Source organism: Tachyglossus aculeatus, chromosome 18 (genome assembly GCF_015852505.1).
Source record: "Tachyglossus aculeatus isolate mTacAcu1 chromosome 18, mTacAcu1.pri, whole genome shotgun sequence".
NCBI lineage: Eukaryota > Metazoa > Chordata > Mammalia > Monotremata > Tachyglossidae > Tachyglossus > Tachyglossus aculeatus.
This window is the reverse complement of record NC_052083.1, coordinates 38,046,898-38,069,058: the sequence shown is the minus strand read 5'-3', so window position 1 is coordinate 38,069,058 and position 22,161 is coordinate 38,046,898. Positions and strand designations below refer to the sequence as shown.

The following is a 22,161-nucleotide window of genomic DNA, read 5'->3' as shown; positions in this document are numbered from 1 at the left end:
TCACAGTCTAAAAGGGGAGACAGAGAACAAAACCAAACATACTAACAAAATAAAATAAATAGAATAGATATGTACAAGTAAAATAAATAAATAAATAAATAAATAGAGTAATAAATATGTACAAACATATATACAGGTATACATATATACTTCCATTCCTTCTTGAAGGCACGTCTCATCCAAGAAGCCTTCCCTGACTAAGCTCTCCTTGCCTCTTTCTCCCACTCCCTTCTGCGTCTCCCTGACTCGCTCCCTTCATTCATCCTATTTATCCTATTCATCCTATTCATCCTATTTATAAATCCTATTTATTTATTTATTTATTTTACTTGTACATTTCTATCCTACTTATTTTATTTTGTTGGTATGTTTGGTTCTGTTCTCTGTCTCCCCCTATCCTATTCATCCTATTTATAAATCCTATTTATTTATTTATTTATTTTACTTGCACATTTCTATCCTACTTATTTTATTTTGTTGGTATGTTTGGTTCTGTTCTCTGTCTCCGCCTTTTAGACTGTGAGCCCACTGTTGGGTAGGGACTGTCTCTATGTGATGCCAATTTGTACTTCCCAAGCGCTTAGTCCAGTGCTCTGCACATAGTAAGCGCTCAATAAATACGATTGATTGATTGATTGATCCTCCCTCCCACAGCTATAGCACATATGTATATATCTGCTATTTACTTATGTACGCATGTAGGGATAATAATGATGGTATTTGTTAAGCGCTTACTATGTGCAAAGCACTGTTCTAAGCCTTTTAGACTGTGAGCCCACTGTTGGGTAGGGACTGTCTCAATATGTTGCCAACTTGGACTTTCCAAGCGCTTAGTGCAGTGCTCTGCACATAGTAAGCGCTCAATAAATACGATTGATGATGATGATGATGCACCGTCCTGGGCTCCTTTAGGCCCTGGCTACAAGCCTGGATTCTTGATGACAAAGGAAGAGGCCGTCTGCATCTGCACCGGATGGTTTTTCGGTCGGCATTGCAGTCTCCCCACGTCGGTGTCCTGGACCAGCAGTCTCTCTTAAGTGTTAGGCACTGGATTTGTACTTCCCAAGCACTCAGTACAGTGCTCTGCACATAGTAAGCGCTCAATAAATACGATTGATGATGATGATGATGACCAGCAGTCCTTTTGGCATTTGGAGTAACCGCGAAGCCTCTCTCGGCTTCCTGCTTTTGAAGAAGCCGCATGGCTTAGTGGGCAGAGCACGGCCCCACGGGTCAGAAGGACCCGGGTTCTAATCCCGGCCCTGCCATTTGTCTGCTGGGTGCCCTTGGGCAAGTCACTTGACTTCTCTGGACCTCAGTTACTTCATCATCATCATCAATCGTATTTGTTGAGCGCTTACTATGTGCAGAGCACTGGACTAAGCGCTTGGGAAGTACAAATTGGCAACATAGTCCCTACCCAACAGTGGGCTCACAATCTAAAAGGGGGAGACAGAGAACAAAACCAAACATACTAACAAAATAAAATAAATAGAATAGATATGTACAAATAAAATAAATAAATGGAGTAATAAATATGTACAAACATATATACATATATACAGGTATATATACATATATATACATATATACATCTCTGAAATGGAGATTAAGACCGTGAGCCCCATGTGGGACAGGGACCGTGTCCAACCCATTTACTTTGTATGTCACCCAGTGCTTAGAGCAGGGCTTGGCACATAGTAAGTGCTTAATGGGTACATTATTATTATTATTATTATTATTATTATTATTATTATTATTAGGCATCCCTCAGACTCCGTTCCTAATCGAGTAGCCACTGAGAATCTTGCTAGCATCCACCCTCCATTCCTTTCCCACAGAACTGCCTTGGAGCAAGTGTATCAGTCAATCAATCAATCATTTCCATTTAGCCCTTAGTCCGCGCTGAGCACTGTATTAGACGCTTGGGTGAAAAACAGAGTCAGCACAGTGCTCAACTCCAGTTGAGCCAAAGTCTCCCCACAACCCTCTCCTGTGTTGCTACTCTTCCGTCACCTGGGACCTTAGTGTCATTTTGGATTTGACTCTTTACACACCCACCGGATCGCCGAGTGGTACGGTTCTTTCCTTCCCATCATCATCAGACTTCATCATCTTCATTACTGATGTGTCTTCTAACATCCCTGATTTAATTAATTCCTCTACTAACTCTTCAGGGGCCTGTTGTCTGAATTTTTCTAAACCCTGCTTGAGCCCCTTGAACACCCCCCTGGCTTTTCCCTCCAGGTCTCTTATGCATTTACCTTCCATGAAGTTACCCAACCCTTTCTGTTGATACTTTCCGCCTCCACAACTTCCTTTGCTAATGAATTCCTCATGTTTTTTCTCCTCTGGGCTAAGAAGTGCCCTCTCTCGCTGGTCTCAAATAAACTATCTTTAAGCTTTGATGGATTTCCTCTTGTAATAATAATAATGGTGGCATTTGTTGTACATATCTTGTACATACCTATCCTATTTATTTTATTTTGTTAGTATGTTTGGTTTTGTTCTCCGTCTCCCCCTTTTAGACTGTGAGCCCACTGTTGGGTAGGGACTGTCTCTAGATGTTGCCAATTTGTACTTCCCAAGCGCTTAGTACAGTGCTCTGCACATAGTAAGCGCTCAATAAATACGATTGATGATGATGATTTGTTAAGTGCTTACTGTCTGCCAGATGCTGTGCTAAGCACTGGGGTGGATACATGATAATCAGATTAGAACAGTGCTTTGCACATAGTAAGCGCTTAATAAATGCCATTATTATTATTGGACATAGATCCCGTCCCACATAGGGCTCACAGTCTTCATCCGTATTTTAGATGAGGGAACTGAGGCCCAGAGATGTGAAGTGACTTGCTTGAGGTCACCCAGCAGACAAGTGGCAGAGCCGGGATTAGAACCCAGGACCTTCTGACTCCCGGGCCCGGGCTCTAGCCACTAGGCTTCTCTTGTCCCGACAGTGTGGGATTCTGGGTTCACCTTGCCCTGCTGCCTTCAAAACTTTGCAGATTCCACATTGGTCCCCTTTCAGCCTTGGCCTTTACGGACTAAAGAATCTTATGTTTTACATGAGAAAGTTCTCCTCTCCTCTCCCGCCTCCACACCACCACCCCAGCTATTCTAGTTGTCTTTAAGAAGGTTTTGGGATGGGAGTACGGGGCTTCTATGGTGCAGCATATAAAAAAAAATGTGCCATGGGAAGAGAAACCGCAAGGAGAAGAGAAAGAGATTCGTAGGTAGATTTGTTTTAGGGAACTGGGGGTACCCCACCTGTTTTTGGATACCGTGACGCAGCTCTTTTAAACCGAGGACAGAAGGGAGTGAGAATCAGAGGTGCTTGCTCCTGGCAAATGTTCCTCAGGGCATTCCGAGGAATGTCTGGGAGACATTCCGAGACCAGGGACCTGCTGACTCTGGGATGGAAGAAGCGGTTTAGAGAGATTGAGCCCCGGCAAGCTTGAAGGAAATGCGATTTTCTCCCCCTCCAGACCGTAAGGTCCTTGCGGAAGGTTCCCTCTCCCGCCCTTTTTCTGCTGAGTTTTGGTGATCGGCATGCCCCGGCACAAGCGCAGAAGTTCCTGATCCAGTGCTCTGCACGCAGTTAGCGCTCAGTAAATACGACCGAATGATAGCGCGGCACAGACTTAGTTGATTAATTCAGTGTAGTCGGTTGTTGCTGGTTCTCTCCTATGTGTCAAGGCCCAACTGTAGCACAAGAGGAGCATTATTAGGGAAGTTAAATTTACATTTTAACACATTTGGATCTTCTTTTTGCCTGGTTTATTTGGAAGCTGCTAAGGGTTTCAGGCCTCTGAACAGAGTTCAAAGAACGTTGGCATCGTTCACTAGTCAAACAAAATGACCTCTGTCCAATTGCTCCGGACTTCTCCCCCCACCCCACAAATCTGGTTTATCTGTACATTTGTTTTAGTTTATCTCCTCAATACCTCTCCGCCTCCTACTGCTGTTTAATAATTACAAACAGGCTCAAGGGAGTAACCCATTCACCAGGCCGATTTAAACACTCATCACTGAGGAGTGATCGGTCGTATTTTCGAACCTCATTAAAGGAAGACACATTATAAAGTCAGAGCACCCGACTTCAGCGAGTTAACAGTCTAGGCTGTTTGTGGTGTTCCCTTGTCACCCTCAGTCTACCTCCGAAATCCCCATCATCCTCGGCTCTGAGTTTTTTGGGTGTGTGGTTTTTTTGTTGGGTTTTTTTAAATATATGGTATTTGTTAATTGCTTACTGCGTGCCAGGCACTGTACTAAGCACTGGGGTAGATCATAATAATAATAATTGCATTTAAGCGCTTACTACGTGTCAAGCACTGTACTAAGCGCTGGGGTAGATTCAAGATCATCAGGTCCCACATGGGGCTCACAGTCTTAATCAATCAGTCGTGCAGAGCACTGTACTAAGCGCTTGGGAAGTACAAGTTGGCAACATATAGAGACAGTCCCTACCCAACAGTGGGCTCACAGTCTAGAAAATAGGAGAGAGAAAAGATACTGAATCCCCGTTTTGTAGGTGAGGGAACTGAGGTGTGAAGAAGTGAAGTGACTGGCCCAAAGTCCCGTAGCAGGCAAGTGGCAGAGCTAGGATTAGAACCCAGGTCCTCTGACTCCGGGGCCCGGGTTCATTCCACTAGGCCATGATGCTGTACAAGCTAATCAGCTAGATAAAAGCTATTAGCTAGATAGAAACTAAATCAGGGTAGACACAATCCCTGTCCCAGTCTTAATCCCCATTTTACAGAGGAGGTAACTGAAGCCCAGAGAGGTTAAGTGACTTGCCCAAGACCACAGAGCAGACAAGTGGCTGGATTAGAACCCAGGTCCTCCGACTCCCAGGCGCATATTCTGTCAAGGAGGCCACGCTGAGCTTTCAGGCACTGAAGGAAGAATGTTTCTGGCCTTCGGTGTTTTCCCCATTCGTGTGCTTGGGTTGCAGCCGTGGAGCTGGATCTCTCATCTGTCCGCCTCGACCGTCGGTTAGCGTACTGGCCTGCCGAAATGCTTGGGGCTGCCCAAATGTCTGATTATTCGAGGCTTTTGGCTGGAACGGAAGCCGGGGTCGGGCAGGTTTCGCCTCGTCTGAGCAACTACTGGCAACCAAAAGATGCGTCGAGGTCGGGGGCGAGAATCCGAGGCTCCCAGCGGGCAGCAAGCGGGAGCTTGAACTTCCTGGTCGTAGAGTGGAGATCGTGGCGGGGCGGGGGCAATGACTACCGATAGAGAAGGCTGAAATGAAGCCCTTCATAAGATACACACAGTGCTAACTCTGGTGTTTATTGAATGCTTAGTTTGTGCTAAGCACTGGGGTAGATTGAGGATAATCAGGTGGGACCTCATCCTTGTCCTGCTGTGTAAGGGGAGGGAGAGCAGGGATCGAATACCTGGTGTCCAGAGGAGGCGCAGAGAAGGTAAGTGACTTGCCCAAGGTCATACAGCAGGCATGTGGCGGGGCTGGGATCGGAACCCGGGCCCAAGCTCTTGCCACTTGACCATGCTGTTTATCAAGAAGCTCCCTCCCGGCGCGTGCACACAAAATGCGCGACGACCCAGGCATGGCCCAAGATCCAAAAATGGGACCTGATGTCCTCAAACGAGGTATTTAGATTTGATAAGTTGGAGAAATTTTCCTTTTGAACCGGGACTAGAAATGTAGTGACTGGGAAAGTAGTTATAGAAGTGCTTAACCAATGCTCTTCTTCCTCCTCCTCCTCCTCTATTAGAAAATAACTCTTTTGGGGGTGAGTTGCCTTTGGAAAGAGAGAGAGAGATTGATCATTTTAGATCTCCAAACCTTGAAAATCTGAAATGAGGAGCAGTATTTAGAAAGGTCTTCTACACCACTTTTACCCAGGTACTTATGTGGCCATATCACACCTGCCACCTCAGGGAAATCTGCAGGAAACGAACCTGTTTTACACTTAGAAGAAGAGAAGACAAGTTCGCCTCCACTTAGTTGTCTGGAAAAATGCCAAGCAAAATCAGATATCCTTAGGAACTAGACAACATCACCTGTTCCACGATTGCTTTTTTTCCAAGTGCTTCTTGCCTGAAGGATTCTGGTTGAGACCCTAAAGGGGTGAAGTTTAGGGCAGAGAGGGGGCTCACCGATCAGAAAATGAAACTTGATAGAACACGAGATATCTCTTCCAGCTTGAGATTCAAATTATTGGTCTGGCCGCTTCCCTGGAGAAATTGCTGATAGTCCTTGCAAACTTTCAAGCAGGCATGGCTTTGGAGAGACTGCTTGGCCAGAAACCTCGTCCAAGAGACAAGCCTCAAAGGTTTTAACCCTCACCAGGTGAGATGAAATTTCTCCTGCCCTTCCAGGGGATTCACTGCTTTTCTGGTGGCGTTTGGGTGGAGGGTTTGCTAGAGACTACTCAAATTAAATTCCACTGCAGCACTTTTTGTGCTGTTCCCTCTGAGAATGAAGGCCAAAGTGTTCATGTTGTAGTCTTCCCCCCATCCTCACCCCAACCAGGGTGGGGACATGGAATGCCCCACATCCAGTCGGGCCTCTGCGATATTTATTGCCCTCGGCTACGCTGATGAATCCGCTCCTTGCAGTGGCCGTTGGATTTGTCTCTTAGTATCCCAGTCTTCCTCTGGCCTCTGCTGCGGCCTCCAAACGCTACGGCAGAAATGCGTCTCTGGCGAAGTCTGATTTAAGCGAGGCGGGGGAGTTTTAGGGTGTCCTTTCTCACCCTCTCTGCCACTTGTGGTGAGCAGTGTTTCCCTAAATAGGGCAGCTCTGACCGAAATCAGCTCTTAGGGTCTCTATTCACTTCAAATTGGAGAAGAAACGTGGCTTAGTGGATAGAGCACTGACCCTGAAGTCAGAAGGCCGTGGGTTTTAATCCCGGCTCTGCCACGTTGCTTCTGTGTGATCTTGGGCAAGTCGCTTCACTTCTCTGGGCCTCAGTTACCTCATCTGTAAAATAAGGATTACCAATCAGATATTTTTCTGTGACCTCCACCAACGGAGAAGCAGTGTGGTTCAGTGGAAAGAGCACGGGCTTTGGAGTCAGAAGTCTGGGGTTCAAATCCCGGCTCCACCAGTTGTCAGCTGTGTGACTTTGTGCAAGTCGCTTCACTTCTGTGGGCCTGTTACCTCATCTGTAAAATGGGGGTTAAGACTGTGAGCCCCACGTGGGACAACCTAATTACCTTGTAACCTCCCCAGAGCTTAGAACAGTGCTTTGCACAAAGTAAGCGCTTAATAAATGCCATCATTATTATTATTATTGATGGGAAACTGGGGCACGGTGAATGTCTAGTGTTACAAGTATATGGTAATTTAAGGTATTTACCATGGTTCAGCATCTTTTTAATCTGGATGGCCCACCCCATCAGTTGATGGTATTGATCGAGCGCTAGCTGGATGCAGAGCACTGTACTGAACCCTAGAGAGAGTACAGTAGAATTAGCAGACACGAGCCATGCCCTCGATCATCTTACAGTCTAAGAGGGGGAGAAAGGCACCAAAACAAATTACAGGTTGGAGGAAGAGGGAAAGGGGAGAGATGTCCTGTGAGCCCCACGTGGGACAACTTAATCACCTTGTATCCTCCCCAGTGCTTAGAACAGTGCTTTGCACAGAGTAAGCGCTTAACAAATGCCATTATTATTATTATTATTATTATTATTATGTCCATGGGGCGCATGTTCTTTGTGTATAATTAAATATATTCCTATTTGTGTGAGATAAATCCCCCCTATTTGTAATTAGACTGTCTCCGTGTGAACCAGTGAGTGCTCCAATGGGGTTCAGAGGGTGTTCCTGTGTGGAATTTGGGGAAGAAGCAAGGCAGGAAAAAAAAATTCAGGTTAAATAAAGCCTAATGGGAAAAAATGCTTCCCAAGAAACAAAAACCGGGGAAGTGAAAGGATTTAAGGGGGAAGCAGCCACCTCGAGACAGAAAAGTCAAAGGGACAGAACCGACAGGGAGGTGGGAGGCAAAACACAATCTGTAATCCACACAAGGAACGGCTGTTTTTGCTAGTAGGTAATTGAGCCGATGTGGGCTTAGAGCAAAGCACATCCATTGTACCAGAACCGGGGGAGGCCCGTGCAGACCGGCTGTGGAAACGGACGGCCTAAACAGTGGTGGATGAGGGAACTAATATGGGGCAGCCGCTGCCAGTGCGCTACCAGTAGAAGAAGTGATTTGGGGACCTCCCTCCCTCCTTATCCCCCCCTCACCCCCTAAAAAATAAAAGAATACATTACAGCATTGCTGGGAAATAATAGACCAATCTGACATGCATCTGGCTCTTTCGAGAGGGGGAGGGGAAATATTGCGCCGAGCATGTTAAGTCTCAGACAGAGCTGGAAATAATACCGGGTTCTGTAAATAGCAGCTGCAGCTGCAAACAAAGGCAGTGTCTGTACAAGTCAGAAATCCCATTAAAGGCACGCGAGACTCTCTGGCCAGCAACTTCGCCACCAGGCAGCAAACTAGACTTACTTCCAAGAGGCTCGGAATCCCCCAGCTAGATGTCAAGAGGTTGGAGGGGGGCCTGCCTTCGTTTTTTAATAGATTTGCTAAACGCCTACTCTGTGTCAAGTCCCATTCTGAGCCCTGGGGTAGATACAGGTTAGGTTGGATAAGGTCCGTCCCTGTCCCACGTGGGACCCGCAGTCTAAGTAGGGGAACAGATATTTAATCCCCGTTTTACAAACGAGATAACCGAGGGGCAGAGGAGCGAAGTGATTTGTCCAACGTCACACAGCAGGCAGCGGGCAGAGCCGGAATTAGAACCCAGGTCCTCCGACTTGCAGGCGCCCGTTCTTCCCCGCTAGGCCACCCTGCTTCTCATTCACATTCAAATAGTAGCCGAAATCCTGGAAAATCGTAGCATTAGAGGAGGAAGTGAACCCAGAACCAGGGTTAGTGGGAGGTGTGAGGAGAAATCTTATGAATTCCAGGAAGCCTGAATCCTTACTCTTTGGCATTCGTGATTAAGTGGGTGTGGCCATATTCCTGACCCTCTGGTTCTCTTATCCCACCATTAGGCAAAAAGTTGTTCATCATGTGTAACAAGGGTGAAGTTTATGCCAAACCTTTTTTTTGGTAGGGAACTTCCACGACACTCAAAGCCCTCCAAGCCCGAATGAAAGCCACATGTAGAGGTGTACAGTATAACTCCGAGGTGGGAGGCCCTTGGGGAAAACCTTGGCTTTTTGGTACACGCAGGCCTCTCACAATCTCAATTGTCTGGCATTTCAGGCATTCATAATTGGCCCTAATAAAAGTACAATAAAGCTGGAAGTGAAGTAGTAGTTGTGGGTGTGAAATGAGTATCCTCATTACCATGACAAAGAGGCATTCCTGTTGGTGGGATCAGTGTGGGTTGTCGAAATGCAGCTGTTAAGTAATGAAGGTTTAAACTAAAGGAAAGCCAAAGCCCCGCTTATATTGTTTTCTCTCATTGACAGTGATTCCGCATAGCTTCTGGAACTCCATGTGTCAGGCACAAACTATAATCTTCTTGCACCGTCTAAAGAGACCCGATCGATTCATATACAAGAATTCAGCAAAGACACCTTGAGCAGGCACTTCCCATTTCGTTCATTCAATCGTATTTATTGAGTGCTTACTGTGTGCAGAGCACTGTACCCATTTCTCCTGTTGGGTACAGTCAGGGCATGCAAATTTGCTTCAGTGGCTACTGCCCAGCCCTCCCTCGGGAGCCAATTTCTGCTGAAGGCGGCCCTGGGGTTTGGGCCAAATTAAGTTTTGTTCTCTGCCTTCCCCTTTTAAACTGTGAGCCCACTGTTGGGTAGGGACCGTCTCTAGATGTTGCCAACTTGTACTTCCCAAGCGCTTAGTACAGTGCTCTGCACACAGTAAGCGCTCAATAAATACGATTGAATGAATGAATGAATTAAGGCTCTGAATGGGTTACAGGCAGGTGGAAGTCCCTGCCTCTGGATGTGCTTTTTACGCCCGCGCGGGACTTTTGAGAGCCTGCCAACAGAAGTCGGGGCGGGGGCCGCCACTTGAAGAGGGCAGCAGACCTTCTGAGAAGCATTGTGGCCTAGTGGAAACAACGCAGGCCTGGGTGTCAGGGGACAGGGTCTAATCTCAGCTTTGCCGCATATCTGCTGTATGACCTTGGGCGAGCCACTTAACTTTTCTGTGCCTCAGTTACCTCATCTGTAAAATGAGGAATACGACTATACGAGCCCCATGTGGGACAGGGACTGTGTCCAATTACCTTGTATGCTTAGACCAGTGCTTGGCACATAGTGCTCAACAAATACCATTGTTATTATTATTATTATTATTATTGTTATCCACCTATCCCTTCTGCCTAGCAGCTGAAATAATCCTGCCAGGCTCAGGGATTCCTTTATTTCCTTTGCCCTTTGGGGCCTCCAGCCCGTGCCTTTTGGTTTTTGTTTCTGTTTTTAAACGGTGTTTGTTAAGGGCTTGCTGTGTGCCAGGCACCGTATTGAGTGCTGGGGTGGATATAAGCTAATTCAATTGGACATAGTCGGTGTCCCGCATGGGGCTCACCGTCCTAATCGCCATTTTACAGTTGAGGGAACTGAGGCCCAGAGATGTGAAGTGACTTGCCCAAAGTCACACAGCAGACAAGTGGCTGAGCAGGCATTAGAACGCAGGCCCGTGACAGGGCCATCTCCCAAGTTAATTTTGTAATGTATAATTGCACACCAACAAGTTGCCGCTTAGAATTACAGAGGGGGAACTAGGCTCAGGACGGGGTTGTAGCGGGTGAATTCTCCGTTGGAACTCTTTCAGCTCTTTTTAAGAAAGAACATTTGCATAACGAAGAATGAATAAATTGGTTTAGCTGCAGGCAAGTTGGCATAGTTTTCCCTAATATCTGATTCATCCGTAATTTCTTCCTGAAGGTAATTTGAGACCTTTTTTCCTGTACGGAATGGTTGTGCACGCTCGCTCGTAGCGTCGACGAAGGCACACGTGCCATGCCGTGAGTTTTCCATAACGTGGAGTTCATTGAGGGCATGTTTTAAGGGAACTGAGAGCAACTCAGATATACGCAAATCTGGAGTGAGAAGCAGCGTGGCCTACTGGAAAAAGCACAGGGCTGGAAGTCAGAGGACCTGGGTTCTAATTCCGGCTCCGCCGTTTGTCTCCTGCCTGACCTTGGACAAGTCGCTTCATTTTTCTGGGCCTCAGTTCCCACGTCTGTAAAATGGGGATTCAATACCTGTTCTCCCTCCTGTGTAGACTGTGAGCCTCATGTGGTACAGGGACTATCCGTCCTGATTATCTGGTATCTGGGCCAGTGCTTAGTACGGTGCTTGGCATATAGTACGTACTGAACGAATACCACAGTTCTTAATAATGATAATGATTGTAATTGTAAATATTATTAGCCCACCCTTTAGAGGTGTTATTCGGACATTTTCTCACAAGTGGTAAGACCCAGAGGCAGACACAAGAGGAAAATCCCTGTGCCATAGACCACGTCCGCCGATCAATCAAGGAGCTTGATGGACCCAAGTCACAAAGTCAGTTGACGGGCGAGGTATTTGAGCCTGGTCTTATCCACACCAAGCTTCACAGGCTTCAGTCTGGCCCGGCCCATCCCAAAAAAGGCCCGGATAATCCACTGCAGGAGGATCCCGAGGTTGCTTTCCAGGCTTGAGTTGGAGTTTTTGGTGGCAGGCTCTTGGTGGTTCCAGGGTGAGCCTGCCCTGGAGCCAACAGAGTTTGGTTGAAACTATTTCAGGATGAAATCTACAGTGCCTGGGTGTTGCTCATTTGGGCTCAATGGTTGCAGTATATATGGTATATGTACATATATATACATATATACCATATATACCATATATACTGCATATATATACTGTATATATATACTGCATATATATACATATACCATATATACTGCAACCAGTGAGCCCAAATGAGCAACACCCAGGCACTGTAGATTTCATCCTGAAATAGTTTCAACCAAACTCTATAACTATAACTATATATATATATATATATATATATATATATATAGTTGAATATAGTTGCAGATTCCAGTTAAAACACATCAGAGGACCATTTCCAGGGTGAGACCCAAAGGATCTCAAGATACCCCACGTTCTGTCTCCACCAGTGGCAAAAGATGTATGGAGGAACAAGAGGCCGGCTATCCGCTCAGATTTCCATTATTCAATGTCTCATTGGGAAACTTAGGTGCCATAAAGGAAAGAAAGCCATTTATCCAAGCTGGGCCTGGCAAGGGAAAGGCTGAGCCAGCAGCAAAATTCAGGAGGCTCTACATGCTGTTTACACTTATTATTTCCTTTGACCACATTGCCTTACAGTGACCACATGGTTTAATGGGGTTTTTTATAGTCCTGCCAGCCTATTGTAATGAGTTTTAAGTGGATGTTTATCATTTTCATTTGCTTTTATTGCCTGAATCATTGGAGTATTTTCCATCTTGCTTTGCAGAGGTTTTAGTTCCTGGACTGCTTTTATAAATGGAGGGATGATGGACATGGATTAAAGCCTTTAAAGAGGACTCTTCTTCACTGCAGCTACAGAAGAACCTCCAAGCCTCCCATCAACCAGAGACCCTAGTCCTGAAGAGAGGGAAATACGGATAAAGTCGAAGAGGCGGAAACCTTAGCTTGAGATTTTTTTTTTTTTTTCAATGGTGAAGAGCCGACGTCAGAAGACATTCCCTTCACCTCCGGAAGCCCTTTGCTGACAAATCGGCCTCGAAAACCTACCGTATTCTGTGGAGTACAAAACATATCGGGATCCCGTGTGGTTTTGTTTATTTTAAAGATTACCTGACTTCTTGGGTCTAGAGGACATCACCCCTAACCACACTCACACACACACACACACGCACACCCTTCCCTCCCAATTCTCTTCTCCCCGCTCCGGACCCCGCTTCACACATGCATATATAGATAGATATTTTAGCAGGTGTCGGAGTCAGCACATTAAGTTTGAGGTTTTAAAGAGTTGGGTGTTTGTGGAAGTTTCTCACTTAAATTCTCCCGACTGGAAAGCATCTCTGCACACCTCGTTCCGTACCTCCCCGGTGACTACTTCCCAGGCCACCAGGCCCGCCGCTCCGTTTGCCGGCCATGACCTCGCTAGCCGTGGCCCGGCGATGAGCGGTGTGGGCGGACCCCCGGCGAACCCTCCCGTAATGTCACTGGCGGCGGCGGCGTAGTGCCACTCACCCAAGGGAGTTTAATGAGGTGAACGTGGTTGCGACTCTCCCCCTTCCCCCCCCTTTTTTTTTAAATGTAAGCAGATAGTTTTTTATGTGTTTTCCCCCGACCCCCTCTCCCCCTCCCCCTTTTTTTTTTTTAATACCACGAGGCTCAAGGGTAGATTAAGATGAGCGACTAAGGGGGGGGCCGAGTCGGCACGGAGCGTGGGCTGCTTGTGCCTCCCCTCAAAACGTGCTGCGGCCCTGCAGCCGGACCCCCGGGACCCGGTCATCCCCCGCTGGGCCAAGCACAAAGGAAGCGGAGGAACGGGACCACAGAGGTGACTCTCTGGGGGTGAGTATCCCCCCCGCCCACCTGAGGGAACGAGTTTGTGTGTGTGTGTGAAGGGTTTGGGGGGCTCTGGGTGGGCCCCGGGCGATCAGAATTTAAGTTCGTTGCGAGCTGGGGTCGTGTCTATCGTTCCAGCGTACTCTCCCAAGTGCTTAGGACAGTGCTCCGCACACATTCATTCAGTCGTATTTATTGAGCGCTTACTGTGTGCAGAGCACTGGACTAAGCGCTTGGGAAGTACAAGTCAGCAACATATAGAGACAGTCCCTACCCAAAAACGGGCTCACATTCTAGAAGGGGGAGACAGACAACAAAACAAAACATGTAGACAGGTGTCAAAATGGTCAGAACAAATAGAGTTAAAGCCGTATGCACATCATTAACAAAATAAATAGAATAGTAAATATGTACAAGTAAAATAAAGTAATAAATCTGTACAAATATATATATATATACAAGAGCTGCGGGGAGGGTAAGGAGGTAGGGCGGGGGGCGATGGGGAGGAGGAGAGGAAAAGGGATCGTTCCACTAGGCCACGCTGATTCTAGGGTGGGGGTTACCAAGACTATTTTACTTCATTATCTTGGTTTCTAGGGTTTTTCTAACTCATCTATTGGGTCTGAGTCTCAGCCTTCCAACTTCACATAGCGTTCTAGTTTGAATTGAAAATAAGATGTACAGAAATCCCCATGGACATATATACACCCAGTCAAATCCCCTTAAAGTATGTTTCAAGGACTCAGTTACAGATATGGGAAAACCGGTTTTTTAGTATGGAGACCTTTTGGGGAGGACTGGAAAGTTATGGATAAATTGATGGTATTCTCCCCAAAAAGTACAGGTAGTGCTCAGTAAATACCACTGACTGATTGATGGGTTGTTTGAAAGCCTGGATTGTGTGTTTGTACCTAGGTCAGCAGCTCCTGGATAGTGCCTTGATTTCCAGACAGGTTGTTTCCTCTACCTCTCTGTGCCGCAATCCCAGAGGAAACTGTGCTAGGCCGGACCCTACCGGTACCGGTGGGATCCTAGATGTCCGTTGGTGAAATTGTCCTCAGTCGGTCAGTGGTATTTATTGAGAGCTTACTGTGTGCAGCGCACTGTACCAAGCCCTTGAGAAAGTACAGTGTAATAGAAGTGGGCAACCTGATCTCTGTGAGCCCGCTGTTGGGTAGGGACCGTCTCTATATGTTGCCAACTTGTACTTCCCAAGCGCTTAGTACAGTGCTTTGCACACAGTAAGCACTCAATAAATAAGATTGAGCACCTGTATATATGTTTATACATATTTATTACTCTATTTTACTTGTACATATCTATTCTATTTATTTTAATTTAATATGTTTGGTTTTGTTCTCTGTCTCCCCCTTCTAGACTGTGAGCCCACTGTTGGGTAGGGACTGTCTCTATATGTTGCCAACTTGTACTTCCCAAGTGCTTAGTACAGTGCTTTGCACACAGTAAGCGCTCAATAAATACGATTGAGCACCTGTATATATGTTTATACATATTTATTACTCTATTTTACTTGTACATATCTATTCTATTTATTTTAATTTAATATGTTTGGTTTTGTTCTCTGTCTCCCCCTTCTAGACTGTGAGCCCACTGTTGGGTAGGGACTGTCTCTATATGTCGCCAACTTGTACTTCCCAAGCGCTTAGTACAGTGCTCTGCACACAGTAAGCGCTCAATAAATACTATTGAGCACCTGTATATATGTTTATACATATTTATTACTCTACTTATTTTACTTGTACATATCTATCCTATTTATTTGAATTTGTTAATATGTTTGGTTTTGTTCTCTGTCTCCCCCTTCTAGACTGTGTGCCCGCTGTTGGATAGGGACTGTCTCTATATGTTGCCAACTTGTACTTCCCAAGCGCTTGGTACAGTGCTCTGCACACCGGAAGTGCTCAATAAATACGATTGATTGATTGAATGAATGAATGAATGAGCTGGTGGGGTGGGCAGGCGTTAAAATAAATGACAAGTAGGGGAAATAGTAGATTAGAAGGAATGCTGTGAAGCTGGGGTTGAGTATCGAAAGTGCTCAAGGGTATGCAGCCAAATCTCTTTTCGTGCCCTGGCTTTTCATCTTTCCTAGAAGCTCTCTCTGCCCTAGCGTTTCCTTTCCTGTTTTATGGGATTTGGACCCTGCAAGCCGCTTGCCCCTTAAGAACTCTGAACTTGCCCCCACAAGTTCCCCTGGCTGGGTCAGGCTTCACAGCTGGGACGGGATTCGGGTGGGTCCAGAAAGTCCCCTGGTCTCAGGCTTGGCTGCCTGTGAAGGGCAGGCCTAAAGCTGGCGTTCCTCGACTGATTTCCTTTCCCAGCTCCTGGCCATGAGGTTTGATGCCTCTGCGGAAGAGAGACACTGGACCTAAATGGCGCAGCATGACTTTGTTCCTGCTTGGCTTAATTTCTCAACGCCACAGTCAGCTAAGGTACTCTTGCTCCTCCAGCCGCCCGGCCCAAAATCCAATGCTCCGTCCCCTGAGCCAAGCGTGATCATTGGGAGGTTCTTACTGTTCTTATTGCGGTTTTGGGGTGGTGGGTTTTTATGTTTATGTTTTCAGATTTTAGATGGGCCGAGGTTTTTCAAAAAAGGAAAAAAACAACCCCAGAAACCCTTAACTGTTTTCCCTTATTGGGAGCAAACCCCACTCCACCTCCGCCCTGGCTAGCCTCTTGCGAAAACCGATCAAATCACTTGCCCTCTCTCTCGGGAGAGAGAAAGCATAGGAATGAAGTCACCATTATTTCTATTATAGAAATGCCAAAGAGGTGTTAGGGTCATTTTCAGATGTGACTGTAGGTCTTCGGATGAGAATGTGATCTCTTTGCTCGGAGCTCAGCCGCAGCGGGGCTCAAGACGGTCTCGGGGAGAGCTTGGTTCTGGAGCAGGGGCAGGAGGGAGAGGCCCGAGGACTTAGAGAAGGCCCGCTTCAAAACGTGCTTTTGGGGATTTATGGCCTAAGGCCGGGCCTCTTAGCATCAGGTCTGCCCTTCAGCTCTTCAGGCTCTGGACATAGTAAGCGCTTAACGAATACTATTTAAAAAAAAAAAAAAGATGAGTCCTAGGCTCACGATGATGATAACGTTATTTTTTAAGTGCTTACTAAGCGCCGGGTGCTATACTAAGCACCATCGCTTTCAACAGGAGCCTGACTCTGCAGTCACCATCATCATCATTACTGATTCCTCTGCATTCCACCAATCCCCACCCTGCCCACCCCTAAAACAACCCAAGAAAATAGTGTCTGTTTCCGGCCCTTCCTGATGTGGAACTCCAAGGAGAGAGTGAAAAGCTTGAAACTTGTGACCTCTCTTTCCCGTTTGGGTCTTAAAAACCCGGCAGCATTCAGATCGGGTTCCTTTCTGGGCTGGCTCTGGGATGCCCACACCCATCCAGGGAGGTTGAGTAGAGATAGTACTGGCTCCAGCCCAGCCGCTCACAGTCATGTTGGACCAGTGCCCGGTACTTGCCTGAGACCTTTGGAAATTTCTCTCCTAGTTTTATTGAGGTCCGTAGCAGTCAGTGCTAGAGTCTTTGCAGGAAATTTGGGTGGTTTTTTGGGCTGGAGGGACGGGGATGGGGGTTTGGTGTTTTTTTTAAATACAGGTCTGAGAGGATGTCGAAGATGAGTTCCTCTAGCTGCTTCTCCCGCATCCATTTCTCCCCCTTCTCTCATCGCAGTCCCCTGCAGCCACCTTCGAAAAACACGGCGAGCACCTTCCCCGGGGAGAGGGTCGGTTTGGAGTGAGCCGCCGGCGACACAACTCTTCCGATGGGTTTTTTAACAATGGGCCTCTACGGACCTCAGGAGGTAAGCTTCTCACCTCCGCCCGCACTCTCTGTTCCACGTCTGGGCTCCCAGGGCGGTCGGAAAGAAGTGCCGGAAGACTAGAAACCATCGCCTGCGAGGCTCGTTTGGCTGTTGAGGCCGACCTCTCCGGAGGGTTTGCCCCATCTAAGGGGGATGGCCATTCCTGGCATTGGCTTTAAGAGACGTTAGACTTCCGTGACTAGAATTAGGATTTGTCTCTGTTCCCTTGCTTTTCTGACCCCCCGGAAAAAAATGAACTGCAGTCTTTGGGCAGAATTCCAGGTGAGGCTAAGAAGCACCCTGAGAGCTTCCTGCAGCAGAGCAGGGTGGCGGCACGGCATAGCACATAGAGCACGGGCTTGGGAGTCGGAAGGACCTCGGTTCTGATCCCAACTCTGCCTCTCCCCCTCGCCCCCTCTCCATCCCCCCCATCTTACCTCCTTCCCTTCCCCACAGCACCTGTATATATGTATATATGTTTGTACAGATTTATTACTCTATTTTACTTGTACATATCTATTCTATTTTATTTTGTCAGTATGTTTGGCTTTGTTCTCTGTCTCCCCCTTTTAGACTGTGAGCCCACTGTTGGGTAGGGACTGTCTCTAGATGTTGCCAATTTGTACTTCCCAAGCGCTTAGTACAGTGCTCTGCACATAGTAAGCGCTCAGTAAATACGATTGATGATGATGATGATGATATGTCTGCTCTGTGGCCTTGGCCAAGTCACTTCACTTCTCTGAGCCTCAGTTACCTCATCTGCACCCAATGGGAATTAAGACGGTGAGCCCCATGGGGGACAGGGACTGTGCCCGGCCTGATTAACTTGTATCGACCCCAGCGCTTAGAACAGCGCTTGGCCCATAGTAAGCCCTTAACGAGCCCCATAATTATTAGACGAGAGAAGCTGCGACTCCTCTTTTCTTTCACCTCTAGATTCGTGGCACCAACCATCCCTTCTCCGCCATGACTCCGTGGACTCCGGCGTCTCCAAGGGCACCCACCTCGGACTCTCCGGAAACCAGTCGGGCTGGCACGGCTCCTCCCGGGGCCATGACGGCATGAGCCAGCGCGGGGGCGCGGGGAGCCATCGCCACTGGAATGGCAGCTTCCACTCCCGGAAGGGCTCTGCCTTTCAGGAGAAGCCAACGGCCGAGACCAGGGAAGAGAAGAAGGAAGAGAAGGCAGAAAAGCTCCAGTTTGAAGAAGAAGACTTTGTAAGTGTGCGTCCTTCTGAGGGCACGTGCGGCTTTTCGCGTCTTGGCGTTCTTCCTCCGACGTCCTCGGAGGGACCAGACCAGTGCGTCGGAGGTTGAGCGTGGTGGTGGATGCGAAGGCTCAGGAGCAGACTGGTTTTTAGCCAGGAAGGATGGGGCTAGTAGGAAATGGTCACAAATGTTGTCTCTAAAGGAGCCCGCTGTTGGGTAGGGACCGTCTCTATATGTTGCCAACTTGTACTTCCCAAGCGCTTACAGTAAGCGCTCAATAAATACGACTGAATGAATATGAGAAGCATCTGACTCTCCCCCAGGTGAATGGCATGATATAACTGAAAAGTATAAGTAGAACCTCATTGGTGAAGAATTTTTTTCCCATCTTCTCTGTTCCCGGAAGGCTCCCTTCTCTTGACTTTGCTTAGCTTTTCAGTGGAAAAGTCAACCGATTTGATTTTATCGAGCTTTTAAAGATGTTGGCCAAACTAGGAAATGTAAGAACAGAGGCTACCTAAACTAGAAACTCCGCCTTCTATCAGTCAGTCAATCAGTTGTATTTATTGAACGCTTACATTGTGCAGAGCACTGTACTAAGCGCTTGGGGGAGAGTACAATGTAACAGACGTATTCCACAATGAGCTTACAGTCTAGAGGGGGAGACAGATGTGGATATAAGCGAATAAATTACAGATTTAAACCTAAGTGCTGTGGGGCTGAGAGCGGCGGAAGAGGGTGAATAAAGGGAGCAAGGCAGGGTGACGCAGAAGGGAGTTGAAGAAAAGGAAAAGAGGGCTTAGTCTGGGAAGGTCTTTTGGAGGAGACGTGCCTTCGGTAAAGCGTCGAAGGGGTGGGAAGAGTCACTGTCGGATATGAGGAGGGAGGGCGTTCCAGGACCAAGGCAGGATGTGGGCAAGTGGTCCGCAGCGAGCTAGACAAGATTGAGGTACAATGAGAAGGCATTAGAAGAGCGAAAAGTAGGGGCTGGGCAGGAGGGGCCGAGATGATTGAGTGCTTTAAAGCCAATGGTGAGGAATTTCTGTGTGATGCAGAGGTGGATGGGCAACCCCTGGAGGGTCCTGAGGAGTGGGGAATCATGGCCTGAAAGTTTCTGTAGAAAAATGATCCAGGCAGCAGAGTGAAGTATGGACTGTGGTGGGTCGAGACAGGAGGCTGCGAGGTCAGCAAGGAGGCTGATATTCAGTAGTCGAAGCGGGATAGGATAAGTGATAGGATTAATGTGGTAGCGGCAGATTATTATTATTATCATTATTTAGGGGGAAGCAAATAAACCTACCCAGAACAGGTGTGTGTTTACGTGCAAAATCTATTGATATTTTTTCATTTCTACCTTTGTGTTTTGAGCAATTCTTTCTATATTATTGCACTCAACTGTTAACCTGAACTATCCCTTATGTATTTTGGTGAGTTGCCTCTCCCTTGAAATCTGGCATTCGGCTAGCGGCCAATAGGAATGGAAGTCCTTTCCGTAGTTCGTCACGCACGTGGTCATATAAGGAAGGTGATGAGCACGTGCGGTTAAAAAATCATCCGTGGAGGGATATTGTCCTCCTGAGTAATGGATTGCAGGGAGAGAGCCTTAGTTGGTGTTCAGATCCTGAGCAGATGGTAGGGATGACGACCTCCGTATTCTCGAGGAGGGTCTGGTGAGCAGGGATTATGCCCCAATAACAGATCACTGTAACTATTAAGATTTAATGCTTCATGTACTTTTCCAGCCATCTCTGAATCCAGAAGCTGCGAGACAGAATCACCAGAGCAGACCCATAGGAACACCTTCTGGAGTGTGGGGTAAGTGAAGAGTTTTCTCCCCTACTTCAGAGCGGGTAGAAGAATTTAACAGCATAGACGTAACATATGTTCACTGTAGGGAAGAAGGGCTCTACCCAGCCGTTTTTAATGCCCTCTTTAGTGTAAAAAAAAAAAATTTCCTTTACAGAATAAAGCGATTCCCTACTCACAGTCAAGGCCGTCTATCAAGCACTTACTGTAGGCGGAGGTCTATACTGACTTTACACACTCTAAGGGAGTGCCTGAAGCCTTTCAATTTCAAACCCTCAGTTTCAGTTCATAAAAGGGAGGCCAGAGCTCTCCTTGGGGTTTCCACGTTTTACCAGGCTCCAGAAAAGTTTCAGGAGGAAGCAGGAACATGGAGTTTATTCTTAATCAGAGTATTCATGACCAGTCATCCACGTTGCGTTCCCTGGTTCCAATTATATGGTGGTAATTGGAGAAGGGGATTTCATGTTTTTTTGTGTAAACCCTGCAAGATCGATTTGTATCGGAGGACATTTAATCCACTCTTTGGAATATATGATGCTGCCCATTCAGGACATATTTCAACATTATGTTGCATTTTAAATTAACATTTCACCTTAATACTTCAGATAGCTCTCCCCTTTCCTCACCCGTCTTTCACCAAGGAAGTAGAGAGGGCAGAGAAGGGTGCTTTCTGGCTATTAAACATAAGCTTGTTGAAATGGAAATTTCCATCAGTAAATGTTTGCCATTGATGATAAAACCCTAGCCAAACTCCATATACCAAGTTTCCTGCTTGTCTCCAAAGAGCAGCTATGGTTTTGTGCAAAAATGAGTGGAAAGGACTAAGCATCCCAACTGCTCTGTTGGCAGTGTCCGGGTAATGTAGGAACCGGTGAGGTGGCTTTTTATTCTCAGACTACACACACAAAGCTCACTTCAGTAGAAATCCTGCTTGAGGCAAGGGAAAGGAAAGGGCATCCGCCATGGCAAATTTACACCATGTTGCTCCTTGCACCTGATTTTTCACAATTATTTGTTGGGGGGGGGGGGGGGGGGGGTGGGGGGGGGGGGGGGGGGGGGGGGGGTCGGGGGGGGGGGGGGGGGGGGGGGGGGGGGGGGGGGGGGCTCTATCTGCTTTTCCTCAAAAATTTATAGCATGGTACAGTTTCTGCAGTGGATGTCAAACCTCCATATCAGCAAAATAGGGCTGAGAGAGAGTACGTGCAATAGGGAAAAAAAACCAGAGGAGAAGTACCAAAGGAAAGGCAAGGCAGAGCAGAATGAGCAATGGAAAATCGAGATGATTTACTTGCCCACAGAACATCCAGGCCTTCCAGTCATGCCAGGCAGTGGTTCTGTCCCGGCCTTTAGTAAGCGCTCAATAAATACGATTGATTGATTGATTGATTTCCCCCCCAACCCCCACCCGTTCTCCAGTGCTTAGTACAGTGCCTGGCACATAGTAAGCACTTAACAAATACCACAATTATTATTACTATTATTAGGGGACTGAAGCGGCTTGTAGACTAGAGCATCATTATGAGCAGGGAACGTTTCCACTGTTGTATTGTTCACTCCCGAGCGCTTGGCACAGTGCTCTGCATGGAGTAAGCGCTCAATAAAAATACCATTGATTGATTGATTGATTGATTTCCCCCGCAACCCCCACCCGTTCTCCAGTGCTTAGTACAGTGCCTGGCACATAGTAAGCACTTAACAAATACCACAATTATTATTACTATTATTAGGGGACTGAAGCGGCTTGTAGACTAGAGCATCATTATGAGCAGGGAACGTT

The 22,161-nt window shown here is 47.1% G+C and overlaps 1 protein-coding gene across 2 annotated transcripts in view; it reads left to right on the top strand.

Moving 5' to 3' along the window:
• Positions 1-22,161, top strand: part of GPBP1L1 (GC-rich promoter binding protein 1 like 1) — a 52,746-nt gene that overhangs the window by 22,823 nt on the left and 7,762 nt on the right. For both annotated transcript variants that reach the window (XM_038760341.1, XM_038760342.1), the window contains exons 2-6: positions 12,468-13,540; positions 15,877-15,987; positions 17,241-17,370; positions 18,307-18,587; positions 20,321-20,393. In XM_038760341.1, coding sequence (XP_038616269.1) covers positions 15,928-15,987; positions 17,241-17,370; positions 18,307-18,587; positions 20,321-20,393 — 544 coding nt within the window. In that variant the 5' untranslated portion in view covers positions 12,468-13,540; positions 15,877-15,927. The remainder of the gene's footprint in view (positions 1-12,467; positions 13,541-15,876; positions 15,988-17,240; positions 17,371-18,306; positions 18,588-20,320; positions 20,394-22,161) is intronic.